Source organism: Megalops cyprinoides, chromosome 22 (genome assembly GCF_013368585.1).
Source record: "Megalops cyprinoides isolate fMegCyp1 chromosome 22, fMegCyp1.pri, whole genome shotgun sequence".
Classification (NCBI taxonomy): domain Eukaryota; kingdom Metazoa; phylum Chordata; class Actinopteri; order Elopiformes; family Megalopidae; genus Megalops; species Megalops cyprinoides.
Genome location: NC_050604.1, coordinates 15630450 through 15645534, shown reverse-complemented (window position 1 = coordinate 15645534; position 15085 = coordinate 15630450). Strand labels below are relative to the sequence as shown.

The window sequence follows — 15085 nt, the reverse complement described above, 5'->3', positions numbered from 1 at the left end:
GTCACCCTGCCTGGACCATGCGGTAGGGCTTTACTCCACATGTAGGTGAGGAACATCCCTGGTCCCAGAAGGACTCATCCTACCGCATGGGCTCTGATGTTAGTGGAAGGTTTTTTAAGATTTATTGCAGTCCATGTTATTTAAATCAGTAGGAACCAAACCCCCCATGTGGCAGACTGTGTCTGAACAGTCTGCCACATGATCCTGCTTATAAAGCAGTCTGAGTGCTGTGCTTATCTTTACCTGTGGTCTAAATTAACTCCATGCACTCTTGCTAAGAATTAAAGGAGGTTAATGTGTGTTTATGCATTTCTTACAAAGGGTTTTTCATTACAGTTGGTGAGACGTTCTAACACTTTAGGTGAATAGTCAGTTCAGACAGTCACAGCAGATTGAATGAAATTTACTTCATGTGGTGTCCTTGCCAAAGAAATTTCTTCAGTGCTACCGAGGTGCTTCAGAGAGCACATTATAGAAAATCAATTTGAATTTATAGCAGTTAAACACTGAAAGTACTCACCATCTTATATTATATAAGGTAATGAGCCAAACATATGTTCTGTTAAAATCAATTGAAATGACCAAACAGTGGAAACATGCTTATTTTTAAACAAATTTAACTGATCAAGAGACTGGAACGAAAAACAGAATATACAGTATATGATCTTGTCCAGAGCTTGTGTTTTACATGTGATTCATTTATACAGCTGAACGTAACCTGGACTGCTTCACTGAAAGTACCTTGCTCAAAGCTACTGTCTAGCCGCAATGTCCCAGCGGAGATTCAAACCAGCAATTCTTTCATCGGAATCTGAGCTCGGCTCCCTGCCCATCACTCTGCTGGCCCAGAATAATTATGTATGTATGAAACAGCTGACGGCTAACAAAGCTGTGGCTCCTGAGATGATAATGAAGGTCTGAATTGAAGGAAACATGCCTGACGAAAAAAAGGACAGATTATTGGGAAGGTCAGGAAGCACAATGTCTGTGTCCAAGGTAAATTGAACATTGGGGATTTCTCAAGTCTGATTTAGTTGTCTCATGGTTGTGCAATATGTTTTTAGTAAGGAGCTGGATTTTCTCAATCTGACAAAGAACTGTCTGGGTTTGAAAGAAACCATTGTGGAGAAAGATGGGATTATGGTCATAATCGCGTTGTGAGAGCCGTGTGAAACAGTATGAATGAGAGGGGTTTATTTGCAAGGGATGAAATGCCTGTTTGGGGAATAATTAGACCATTAACAGGGTGTCACTCTGATATAATGATGTAATCAAGGGCAGACATCATAGAATTTTAGTGCTTCTTCTTCAGTTCGCAATGGAGAAGGTACATAATATGTACAGGTAGCTGAAGAGCAGAATGACAAAGTGCGAAATTCACTTGAGTAGGAAATTTGCTCTGACACCCACTGTCGCTCCACCTGGTGTCTCATGAGTCACTGTCCAGCAGGTTTTCCGGCTTTTCCTGAGAAACTTTCATTTCTCAGGAGTGGGAGGAGTGGTTTAATAAGGTTCAGTTAAGTCAGTAATTAAGTGAATCAAGCGCTTGAGTACACATGCCAGGGGGCACTTCTGTCTTTATCTGGGCTGGGAGGGTTCTACCAATACACAGGTGTGCTGATCATCACAGCAAATGGCAGGCCGGAAATCCGCAACAGATGCTCATTTATGATTCATACACAGAGTGTATTAGGTGTGGCCAGGACATTATTCTAGTGCCAAAGTGTCTGCGTTACAGCTAGCGCATGTTGAAGTATAACATGGATGCCATATACCTATCCTCTCAACCCTCCCTTTGAAACCTGAGTTCCAGTAAGAGACAGTGTTTTACAACACAGCACACACGTATGCCCAGTTACAGCAGCCTGTTGTAAAGATTTATTCAGATTGGCGATAAATATTACTGCAGTTCTGGTTTACATAAAAGCTGTGGTAGGTGGAGAAATTGAGAAATGATTGTTTATGGTTTCCCATTCAAGCCTTACTCAGGCTCCAATCTGTTAAGGCTCAGATCAGTTCCAAATGACCTTATACAATATCTGATTAATCTGATTAGATGAAATGGGGCATTTTATAAGCTTGTCCTCATTTATTCATAAAGCCCTTTTTCAGTTCTGTTGGCTAATTGGAATCATACTTCCAGGCTTCCGCATTGCAGCATTACATTGTTTTGTTTCTTTCTAAGTATTATTTTATTGAATGTTTCCTTTCCTTAGATAGCTCTGTGCTGGTGTGATAAATAATGTGATAATTAACATTAATTCTTTTAATTAATTCTCCAGTGAAAGGAACAGTAGCTGCTACTACTGCAACCACCTGCAAACAGTAGAAACATTTGAAGTTTGAAGAATAAATCCTTAAACAGTTCTGGTCTTCTCTTGGTTCTCGTTACAAGATGTTCCTACCTTCCAGCGTCTGGCTTTTTTCCATCCTGTTCTATTTGTGTGAGTACAGAAGTTCATCCACTAAATCTTACTTTTCTGTATGGATTGAACCCTGTATTGAACTTCCAGCTCATCAACAGACAGACAAGAAAGAGAAAAAAGCAAGTTAATAAATGAAACATTTATCAGCAATTCCCCCACCATGTATTATTTAAGGAATTACCAAATGCAGAAGTTTGGGCATTTAATCTTTGCAGCTTGGAGATTTGGTTCAAATTTTAATTGATAAGCAGGTACTAAGTTTGCGTACTTGAAACAGCAATATTTGTGCTGATAAGTCCAGGAGGCACTTTTTTGGTTGTCTCAGCTATGCCTGTACAATGGGGAAAAGCTTTGTTGTCCAGAAGGAAGATGTGGAGAGATGCCTGTGTGGACAGCAAATCCCAGAATGCTTTGCTGTGCTGTTTCTGGTTAGCTTCAGTCCATTACTCTGATGTCTCGGTCAATTACTGTAGGTGTCCCAATGACACCTGTGATCGGCAGACCAGTTAGCCTCACTGGCTTATGCAGAAGAACAGAAAAGGAGCTGCATTCACTGTTTCGGTGCAATGCTCTTCCAATACAGTTTTGAAACACATAAAAGTATCCTTGTTAACATATATATCAGGAAATTCCCTAATGTGTGGAGGCCAATGTGGGACGACATATTAAATGCCATAAGAATTCGCTTTCTGACTGAGTTCCTTCCTTCGGAGCTTCTGATCAGGGACAGGATACAACATGAGTTGAGCCTGTCGTCTCTTCTGCTGGGTGGTGGTGGTGGTAACCTGACGGTGTGCACATGCTCACGTGTCCTGTGTTCCATGTACTAAGCATGACCACAGCCCTCACGTGACAGAGCGGGCCAGTCTACTGCACCAGTACTAATGGCACGTGTAGAAATACACCGCCAAACACTGATCCTGGATCAGAATCTACCTTCTAAACTAAATGGCTGGCTTTAGGATTAGGTGAGGGCAAGTGGATCTGGGATCAGCTGTGGGGGCTGAAAGCACCCAAAGGCTGGACACCAGCAGGCCTTGTGACATGGTCCACGCGTGTTCATTAGCGGAGACCACATTGAAACCAGTCCTCTCTCCCAGCCTACTGGACGGATGGCTTTTTTAAAACCAGGACAAGTAAAACGGGACAGTGATATTATCATATCAATGCTGTTCTGTTTGTATAAGCCCACACAGCAGGACTCGAGTTATCAACATCCCTGCAATGCTTTGTAGTAAGTCCTGTCCCTTACAGAATGACTCATCTAATGTGGTGAGAATATTAATTAAGGCTGTGAGGCATTTGCGTCATATTGAGAAACCATTCACAGTAACATGAATAACAGTGTTAATAACAAGTGTTAAAGCAGGCTTAAAAGCATTTTTCTAGATTTCTGCATTTCCTTTGAAAAACAGACTTTGGTGAATGTACCTGATTTATTTTGTCCTTGAAGTGGGATGTGTTTTTTGCTAAATACAGACTAACAAACCCACATGTCTGCGGTATTGTATACATGTGCTTTAAACTTGGACAAAAACATACAACACAGGTGTCGGGTGTAGGGTAGTCAGCTTGTCGAGAGATGACGTCAAAGCTCTTGTCGCCTTATTGGAAGTAGTCTTTTCAGCACGGGCTACAGCACTGAATTTGTTATTCTGAAGTGGATTTCAGGTTTTTTTTTACATATGAACGTGTGACACCCCTGTCAGGCCATCCTTTCCGTGCCTTTGTTTGCCAGCGGCTCTCTGAAGCCCACAGAGATGAAAAGACGTGTCACAGTCAGCTGGGCTGGTACGACCACCATCCCGGGGACACAGGTGGCACCGAATCAGTCGCCTGTCAGGGTAGAACAGAACAGATCGCCATTGAGACAACTGAAGGAGACATGCCTGATGCATGATGGGAATCTCAGCAGCCCAGTATGAGGTCTTTTTGGCCAGGTATCATTCCAAGGTGCATCAGTGTGTACCACAGGTTAAAAAAAAAAAAGAGACGATGACAATGGCAAACCAACTGTGACATTCTCATTTGAAGGAGGTCTGTAAATAAGATGCTCACAGCATCCGCGGTCAGTTGGTGTGAATTAACGGTTTTGCTTTAAAATTAGCTACTGTTATACTATAAATTAGATACTGTTATCTTTCAAGGAATCCGCACGTGGAATGCATTTAGAATCCATTTGTGTTACTTGGTCTGATGTGATTCAGAGCTTTGTGTAAGATGTTTCCCTCTGTGTGCCTGTGGTACAGCCACGTCCCAGTGTCTGGGACAATGAGTCGGATGAGTGACATCTTCGGATTGATTGATTCATTTTTTTAGAGAGTGAGTTTTGTTTTCTGAACTGCTCTGTTATGTTAATCACAGAACTTCAGAATCTATGAAACTGGTACTCCCAGATCTTATAAAGTATTCAATTAAGCCTTTTTTGTTTCCTGAATCTGTACAAGATTTCGTCCCCAAAGCTCCTTTATTCCTTTAATCAGAGTATTGTGCAGTCTCACAGCCCTGAATTGGTACAGCAGCTCAGTGTTAACGGGCAGAGCTGTATACTCAGTGCTGTGTTAACATGTGGGAATTTGTCCTACGCAAAACAATATCTGCGCGCAGACCTCTCAGATCATATCTCATGGCAATGTAGGTTAGTATGCTCCTTTCGCAGGAATCATGTTTGTGGAGGTCAGAGGAGGTGCCAGAGATATCGAAAGAAGAGGAAACATTGGCAGCCTGATTGCTTCTCTCGCGTTTCCAAGGTGTACTGTGCAATGACATTTAGAAGTTCTTTGCTGTGTTCATTCTGTGTTCATTTTCTCACCTTCCCATAACAGCTCCTCTCAGTTCATTCCCAGTCTTGTCTTTAGAGAGAAGCACAGAATGGTGGGTAACTTTGCTTAAAGGACTCTCTGTGGAAGTCCTTTTGAGGTTTGGGGTTTTTCAGAGTCATGCAGCTGACATTTCCAAGACCCCACTTCTCCAGCTGGTCCCCGGCCCCTTGGCCAGTTTTATCTCACTCCCTCTCCCAACTTTCCCTCCATCTGCTGCATGAACACAGAGTCAGACCACAGGCTGGGCCCAGCAGGTGGAGACAAGAGGAGTTGGGCAGACAGAATGTACAAGTTCAGCGGTAGGGTTTGTGCCTTTCAAACCTCACTTAAAATGTGTCCTTTAAAAATCTGAGTGGTAGCAAGGAAATGCATCTAGTTTGGATCTTTTTTTTTTTTTTTCTTCAGTCTCGGGGGGGTCAGTATTGTCTGTTGGGCCTAGGGGAGGTGAAAGGTTTGGTGTCAGCTGTGAACTGATTCCACATTGAAGCTTGTTTCACTGTCAGTTTATGCTAGCCCACAAATACTGCGTGACAAAGAAAGGGAACCTGTTGAGTGGTGTTCAGCCTGGGCGTTATTTGACCAGCAGCTTCAGGGCTAAGTAACAGTGACTTGCTTGTTTTATTGGGTCTGTCGAACTTGAATTAAAGTGGGTCAGGTTTGTCACACAGTCGGGGGAGGTTTGGTGACTTGCGGGATTCTGAAAGTTTCTGTGTTGTGTTTGTTGTCATATCACAGACTATGTTGGTTTTTCGCTGGGTCATCGGTCACTGCTCTCTCGCTGTGTCATGCCATTTCTTCCCCCCCCCCCCTGCACCGTGCACCTCATTCCACACTGTCCACAAGCAAGGGAACAAAGGCTGCAAACAGAAGCAAGGTGGAAAAAACAAGGTCAGGTGCAGGGACGCCGGCCCCCCTCCCCTCCCCTGACAAAACAAAGCCCATCTCGCCATCCCTTAACAAGCGGAAAGCGTTTCCCCAGCGCAGTGTCACAGGAGCGGTTGCTGGCCTAATCCCTGCTCACCATATGAATGCAGGCCCAGCAGTCTGCAGGTTAACGAGCGCTAAAACCTGGCAGAGAACAAGTGTTCCTCAAAGGGGATTACAGCCCGGCCCACGTCCGCGAACAGGAAGTGTCTCTGGCCTTCTGGCGTGGGAGTGGCGGGGGCAGGGGGAAGTTGGTGAGGTTAAGGAGGGAGATGGTGTGCTGCCCGGCCTTCACGCCACACAGATCACAAAGAAGCAGCCGGAGAGCCCCTCCCTGCGGATGTCTGGAGCCCCCACCCTGAAAGGGTAGGGCAGACAGGCCACGGGCAGCCAGGGTATTGATACAGCGGTGACGGCAGGTAGACCTTTCATGTCTGGCGGCTAAGAGTCCGTTTTGTGCAGGAGGCTGATATTGACACTCTCCATTCAAGGCAATCACTGAGCCCTCGAGGTAGAGGTTTTAAGTTCCACATGTTACTCTTGTCTCTTTGAAGTACTCTGGTTTTATTCACATGCAGATCCCAAACCATATTAGATTTTCAAATGTCCACCCAAAGTGACGTTTAATAGATTCTGCCCTCAGGCACCTCATAAGTAATAATCTTTCCAAGCAGATTTACGCAGTTTGTTCTGGCTCTGACTCCAGCTTTTGATCAAGGGAACTGAATGTTCAGTTTGTCCTGTCGATTGGTTTGATTAACACTACAAATGCTCTGACTGACCTGCTAACCATCAGTAGCAACATTATGCATGGGATTCTTAAGCCTAAATCAGCTGCTGCCAATCAGGTAGGTGCCAGGGAGCAAGACGAATGCATTCGGGGATACTGGGTCATATTTTTTAAGCATTCCCACTCAAAGTGGAATGATGTAAAATCAGTGACAGTTTGTTTAAAATAAGCCGTGGTGTTGCTGTAATGGTGCAGTACTGCCACAGGAGAAAAGATGGGTGAAACCCCTTCGCCTCAGGTAAAGAGCTGGTCCCGCGTTTCTGTGTGTTGTGGCTGATTGGATCCCTGTTTCGCAGCTTAGCTTTGCTGTCCACAGGCATGAACGCGCAGAGCGGCAGCCGGCTGACATTGCAGCAAAGGCAGCAGGAAACGCGTGAGCAGGGAGGTTTAACTCTTTCCACGCCACTGCAGCGCTGGAACGCTCCCGCTGTCTGAGGAGGGCCCAGGTCCAGTGTCCCCTTCCTGCCTGAGGCAGATCCGCTTCCTGTCGATGAATTAGACATGACGCCAGCGTGGAACCTGAAGCCCGCAGTGACGAGCTCGCTGTTGAATAAGTTAAAAGGCGTGGGATCGGGTGAGCAGGATGCCAGCAGGAGTAATGTGGTTGTCGTGGAGCCCTTTTCCAGGGTGTGTCCCCTGATGAAGTAGGATATTTCTTTACCCTCACTCGTCCAAACAGCATATCACATGACTGCGACCACTGCAGTTGTGGAAGTGTGTGACTCTTCATTATGAAAGCATACCCATTAACCACTGCATGCAAACAGGCCATGAAAGGGTTAGGGGGGGAAAAAAACTCATTCTTCTCTTGTGGTCATGTTCCTTTGGGTCATTATGGCAGTTAGGGAATCTGATCTCAGGAGCTGATGGTATCTTTAAATTGACACTGGCATCTCCAAATGTCCCTCATATAAGGATGCACATTCCCTAGCATTTCCAGTGTCTCTCTGACTCTGTGAGCAACCCGAGTTGTTATTTTGTTGCTAAGTAGAATGTTGTCATGTGCGATTTGCATATTTAAATATCCATGTCATGACTGGAAGTCAGCGCTCATTTTATCTAAAGCATGAGGATGATGTCATGTAAATAGAGATCCCACAGTGTGTTTGAACAGATGACATTTGGATGGTTAGATGGTTAGATCATGGAGCTTAGTGGCTGAATGTTTACAAAAGGAACAGTTCGGGCTCTGTTTTGAGAAGGATTTAGTTAAGAAATGTTACAAAAAGAATTTGAAAACATTGCAGCTTTATAAAATCATCGCAGAGTTTTCTGTGTGTGTGGGTGGGAAAAGGAAAAGGACCGAACTGGCAACACAACTTTATTTTTCAGTCTCTTAAGTACACTGCTTTTGCCAAATCTTGTGCAAGTGTGCCAGTGAACAATATGAGTTCTGGTTATGAAATTAACCAAAACTGTTTTGTTTTGTGATAATCTGAAGGAGATTAATTGTTGATGTTTGTTACAGACAGAGAAGGGGTGAAAGATTAGCCTATTTTTATGTACAGGTTTATGTGTGAACCAAGGTGGCTGTGCCTGCAGTGCAGTTTAATGTCCTGATATAAAACATTTAGATGCCAATATTTACCACAGCGGATTTGATCAGTGAATATCCCACGCACAGCGAGACGGCTTCAGTGACTTCAAAAGAGCGATCGGGTGCAGCGTTCTCTTTTTTGTGGCTTTTCTTTTGACTCAGTACCTGCACTTTGATGTCACACGCCCTTTAATTTTCATGATTCTGAATGTCTGCTGACTGCATGCCCGATTAACCCCTGAGAATTGTGTTTTGTGTGCTACCTGCTGCAGCTCCCTGGTGCTCGGCTGGTCCCGTCATGGGCCGACGGTTAGAGGCGTGACACGGACTGGACTCTGAGATGAAGAGGGAGGGGCCCGGTAGACGCCATGCTCACGCTGTAAAGAGACTCTCCGACGCCTGCGCCCTCCTCCGTCCTCTCCTCTCGCCCCCTCCGCCCGCCCCCCAGCCCGCGAGGCTGTTGTTATGCGTGTGATGAATAGCCTGTCGCTGGCCAATGACAAGGAGAACTGCGGGGGTGAGGACAGTGCTGCCAGCTTGATGCCTCTTTCCCCCCCCATGAGCGCCCCCGCCGGACCCCCTCCTCCCCCTCCCCCTCCTCCTGCCCCTCCCCCTCCGCCACCTCCGGGACTGCCCCCTCCCCCTCCGCCGCCTCCCCCAGCGTTGGGGAACCCCACCCACGGCCTCCGTAAGAAGAAGCGAGTCCGGAGCTTTTTCTGGAAGACCATCCCGGAGGAGAAGGTGAAGGGGAAGGCCAACATATGGACCCTGTCAGTGCGGCAGCAGCAGTACCAGATCGATGTGCGGACTGTGGAGGAGCTCTTCGGCCAGCAGGACGAGATTCGGTCAGCACCCCCTACTGGCCGCAGAGGCAGTTTGTCCAGAGGAGGGTCCTTTAAGGATAGCAAAGAAGAGGTAAGTCTGGATGTACTGCTTGGCACCATGGGTAATGACACTAACAGACGTGTCCTGGAAGGAAAGGCACCAGGTCTGGCTGTTTTTGAAAATTCTGTAGAGTCAGCCTTGACATGAGGAGATCTGCCTCATGTAAAATCTCTGTGTTGTGTTTTCTATGAATAAGAAAGGTGAGTTTATGTTACAGAAGAGTGTATTGATCATGGGTTTAGCTAAGGTCAAGTTTCACTCCAGTTGTAATGCAATATTCTTGTGAAATGCTACTCTGGTCCTTATATCCCAACCTCACCATCCCTGCTCCAGCACAGGACTGAAATGATGGACAGCCGTGTGGTACAGTGGTAAGGAGGAGGGCTAGTAACCGAAAGGTTGCTGGTTCGATTCCCTGCTGAGGCAACGCTGCTGTACCTTTGGGCAAGATACTTCACCCACAATTGCTTCAGCAAATGTCTAGAATAATGTCTAATATATAAATGGATAAAACTGTAAATCACTCTGGATAAAAGCATCTGCCAAGTGACAATAATGTAATGATACACAACAAGCCATATGATTTCAGTGTTGTGATTGTGGCGATGTGTTTTCAGCACTGTGCTGGGGTGCTGGCTTGGCTCAACAGGTGGCATAATCCTATATCACTCTGTAAGCCTGTAATTCCCTTTGTGAAGGATGCTGGGAGGACTGTACGTACCTGCACACCTGTAATTATGGAATATGAGAGCACACAGTGGCTCCCGCGGTGCCGTCTGACGTGTCCTGCACGTCTGAGGATCGTGTGGAATTTCAGCTCCCGTCCCGTGACCCCTGACAGTATGGCGGATTATATCACTGAGTATACCTGGTATACAAAGGTTGTCAGGGGGCCCGGCGTGGCCCGCAGGACACCGGATACCGCATATTGACCTCCAAAGAACACCACATCCTCTTTGCAATGATTTTTAGCCTGCCCCTTGAATACGGCTGATGTTCTCTTTAGATCACGGGGTTTGGCGTGTTTTACTATGGGGAAATTCCGCTGGCTGTCTTTCAATCACACCTGTGCTGTTTAATTAACCCCTTCAAAGCTCCCCTCCCAGTCTGTTCCGTTTCCCTCATTTGGGATGCATGAATAAAATTCTAGCAGTTTTTTTTATTGAAAGCCCAGAGACAAACAGAAGCCACACGCTCATGCATAATGCAGGCCTGCTGAGATTCTGATGCTCCTCGCTTTACTGTGTTCTCAGATCAGCATCCTTGACTCCAAGAGAGGGATGAACGTGGGCATCTTCCTCAAGCAGTTCAGAAAGTAAGTAACCCTGTTCAGACCTTCTTTTGAGAGGAGAACTCCAGCTGAATGTGTTATTGGTTTCATCCACTGTGTTGAGAGAGGATTGGCCTCACTGTAACTGGCCTGTTGGTGTGTTTGAAGCTCTGGGTATGCTGCTTGTGGTAGTAGCCCCCAGAAGGAGACAGTCATGTTCACGGTGCACATAGTTTTCCCCACCCTCATCAGCATCACTGCTGACAGTAAACACAGAGGACAAAGAGAGATCTCCTGTTTTTTTTCCTTGACATGAATTTGACCCTCACTGTCTGTGGGCCAGGAACAGATCCCCCTCTGGAGCTTTGGTGCTTATGAGTGCTGCTGTCTTTAGGTTGCAGTGTATATCAAAGGCTGTGCCCAACCTGGAGGTCTCAGGTCTGTCAGGTTTTCCAGCTCTCTGGGTTCTCTCACAAAACTGGTTCAGTCCAGACCATAATTGGTTAAATAAAGTGGTCAATTGCCTGGCTGGAACAAAAGCCTGACCACATTGAAGCGCTCCGGGACTAGGGTTGAGTATTCATTGGTTTAGATTGATTGATTGTGTTTCTCCAAGCACAGATTCTGAATCAGAATCAACTGAAACAGCTAAGGTTAGGACTGGGGGTGGGTAACCTTATTCTGGAACAGTTATTGAGGACAGGAAGTACTTGGAGCATGAAGGATAGTCTACTAGGAGCCAGAGCTCCCTTCCCAGACCAGCCTGTGTTGTAGATTTGGTGTCTTATTATACAGCTTATCACTTCCATCCGCCTGCTTTTCCTAAAAGAAATAAAGGAGGCACTAATTGGTCCCAAGATGGTCCGCTGACACATGCTCGTGTTAACTTATGAAGTCATATGAGAAAACGTGCATTAAAGATGATGCAGTCTGACACTGTGAAGAAGATTGTGTGTCTTGAAGCTCAGTGTTAATGGGATCTTTCATTTAGGCCCGTGCTGAGAATACTTTGTGCATTACATTATTCTCAGTGTTATGATTTGGCTGTACGGAGAGATTAGAGCCAGGGTGGCTGTCAGTGGATGAGGTGCTTGCTTTCAGCTCAGCCCAGTTCAGCCAGTTGATGACTGGGAGCCCACAGTATTGATACACCTTGACTTCGTTTTGCCAGGGATAGGGGTGGGTATGTCAGCAGGGGCTGTTTGTCTCACCTCTCTGGGGCACCCTGTGACTGAACAGGCACCTATACATTGCTCAGATGATGTCAGCGAAGCCACACCCATGGTTCAATAGGTGCTTAGCTCACTGCAGTGCACAGGTGTGAATAATAGTTGCAGCTGGTGTACAAATGTATCAGAGCAGTGCACTCACTGTGCCCCAGCACTCCTCTTTGAGTGTAGAGGTTGGCAAGGCTAATATATTTGTATAATTTATGTAATTTGTGACTCCAGAAAAGGTCTGCGTAAAGGAGAAAAGCAAAAAGAAAGGGACAGTTAAGCTGTGCATTTATGCCTGCGCAGTAAAGCTGGCGTTTACTATATGATTTGTCACCCAATACTTTAATCAATACCAAGATCTGTGTTAAAAATTGTGTCAGGCAGTGCATACTCAAAAATTGTGTGTTTTCTTTTCTCTTCAGCGCTCTGATATGGTAAATGAGCTGTGTCTGTTGGCAGGATAAGTTGAAGGCCAGCAGGGGAGTGTCTTCTCATAGATCACTTTTAAATTCAGAGCCATGATTAGGTGGTGCATATTGGTGTTGCTCTGCATCTAAATTGTTAGGGCTGTGACTCTGCTTTTAAACGGGGCAAATTCTGTTTAACAAAATGGCAGATTTGTTTTTTCACTGCATTGTTCTTCCCCTTTCTTGTTTTGTATTCAGCCAAGTATTAAAATATTTAAGTATTCACATAAGATTAGACCAGAATTGTTTAAAACCTTCACAGAGACACACTTTCTGTCATAAATATAATATTAAACAGGCATATTGAAACGGGCATCTTTATTTATTACTGTCAGTATAATATTGAAGATGGACTATGAACTTGCATAGTCCCTCATAGACTGTACAGGTTTTTTTTTTGAAGGTGGAGGCCCTATCTCTCCTGTCCAGTCCTGGGGACGTCTTTTTAATGTTTTTTTTTCCCTTTTTTATTCGGTCCTACTTTTAAATCACCAATTGTACATGAGGCTTTCACAGCAGCCATGCAGGAACACTGAAACAAAGGAAATGCCATCATCCAACACATTTGCAACAGAATGACTATTTTTTACTCTACAAGTCCCATAATACACCACAGTGAATGGGCATCTGTTGGAGGATAGGCACTGTTCCTCTAACTTCATCCACACAGCTGCCAGGCAGCTAACATCTGACAGGGTGACTGAGAGCAGTTATACCCGAGGCTGTCCCTAACAAAGCCACTTTGCTCTGCCAGTGTAGGCTCCTGGTCATGTGGTGCTGATGACGTGGCTGGGATTCAACCCAAGCCATGGAGCTGAACACGCACTTAAGATGAATGGCTCGTCAACCAAACCACTTGGGAGCCATAGTGGTTGCTTCTTACTGTGATCACGTTACAGTATGAGCTCTTCAGAATGTGCATACCCACCAACTTTACACTCCTGCCAGACTACTGTGCTCCTCTATGTTTGGTCCCTTAGTCGTTCTTACTTGAAAGGACTGCTCATCTCAGGTTTCTGTCCTCTCTGACCAGGCCCACAAGTTGTAGAATTAGCTCCTCTCATCAGTGAGGACAGCAGGCTTAGATTCAAAACCCATCTATTGAGACTACACCCTGGCTCCTTACACTCTGATCCTTGCTTCCCCCCCAAAACAGAGTAGTAAAAGCTTAGTGATAACACTGATTTGGTTTAAGCCTTGAAGACAAAAGCCCAGTGGCACTGTAAGCTTATACAGCAGCAAAAGCTCAGTGGTAAACACTTTGTGGTAATGCAAGCTTAGTGGCTGGAAAATGGTGGTAGTGACAGCTTTTTTTTCCCTTTGTGGCAGTTAACCACAGTGGCAGAATGTTTCAAGGAATGCCACTAATGATTCAGTGTCTCTTCGGCTACTTTTTAGTAAGTTGCTGAATAAGACCATCTGCCATGAGGAAAGGTAAAATGTAAATCTGTCAGCTTTCATCTTAGTTTTTTTTTTTTTTTTTTACCAAGCATTTTTCTTTGCTGTCCGTCCTAGAGTTTAACACTGAAATAGCTTGTGCCTGGCCGTGCTTTTTCAAGCTTAGTGCCCAGGATAGTTGCATAATCCAATAACCTTGTGGTTGCTTACCAGACACAGTATGAGGCAACTGTCCCTGTCATGGAGTAATATAACATCGATTGGCAGTGAAGCGAAAATCCATTTATCCTTCTGTTGTGCCGTGGTTTCCTATCATATTAGATATCCATCTGGACCAGGACAATCCCCTGACCCGAGTCATTTATGTTAGTTTGCAGCTTTCCGGAAAACAAATCAATATACACAAAGTCTCTGTTGGCTGTCATACGCAGTGACAAAAAAAAAAGCATTTCTCACTTTTCACAGTGTTCTGATCTGGCTCTTTATAAGTAGTCAGTGGAATGTGCTTCCATCACCTTAAACATTTTATTGAAATATGAAGCTGTATGTGTAGATTCTTTAGATTTTTGCTTATGTCATATTTCTGAAACTCTCATTATGAATGGGCCATCTTTTCTCCATTCTCTCCCATGTAAGGTTAAGAAATCTGAGAGAGAACCTGTCTGCCTGTTGGTAAAATTCTGCCTGATTTTATCATTGTTTCAAATTGTAGTGAAGATTGTACCCATCAGAGAAATCGGAGAGAAACCATCAGGCAAACTGAAGTCTAACTGCAGCCATTGCAAAAATAGTCTTGAGTTGACAGGTACAGAACAGGCTGTGACATGGTGTTAATGTATTACTGGTTGCAGCGTTGGTATTTCAACATTTGCATGCTGGTTATGTATTTCGGGAGGGTGGGTACCTTGTATATTTGCATGTGTCAGACCTTTCCATAACAATGCAGTCTGTCATATGAGTTGTACAAAATCCAGGACCACTAGAAGTAAATAAGTATAAAAAACTGCAAGAAACTGCAATCTGGCAAAATCTGTCTATTTCAGAATATTTCTAATTTCTTGCATTTAACACAATTTTGTTTGAAGCACTGGTTTCAGGCTTTCATTGGGTAAAGTAAACATTAAGATACAATGAAACTCAGTGACTTGGAGACAAAGTCTCCACTAAATCCACTAAATCAGAATTACAGGGTGAGCCCAACCGCCCCCACCCCCCAATCCCCAGCTCCATTGTTGTGACAGCAGTACATCAGACATTTGTGAAGGAATTCTATGTTGTTGTCAGATGTTTTGCTATATGCGATATACCTTCTGCATTATTTCAGTTCAGGAGACCCATGCTGTTCATTG

The 15085-nt window shown here is 44.8% G+C and overlaps 1 protein-coding gene across 1 annotated transcript in view; it reads left to right on the top strand.

Annotated features, from left to right (window-relative positions):
* LOC118769631 (FH2 domain-containing protein 1-like) overlaps positions 1-15085 on the top strand; it is a 29684-nt gene that overhangs the window by 4975 nt on the left and 9624 nt on the right. Inside the window, exons 2-3 of the mRNA XM_036516838.1 lie at positions 8772-9414; positions 10638-10699. Of these exons, the coding sequence (XP_036372731.1) occupies positions 8965-9414; positions 10638-10699 (512 nt within the window). The 5' untranslated portion in view covers positions 8772-8964. The remainder of the gene's footprint in view (positions 1-8771; positions 9415-10637; positions 10700-15085) is intronic.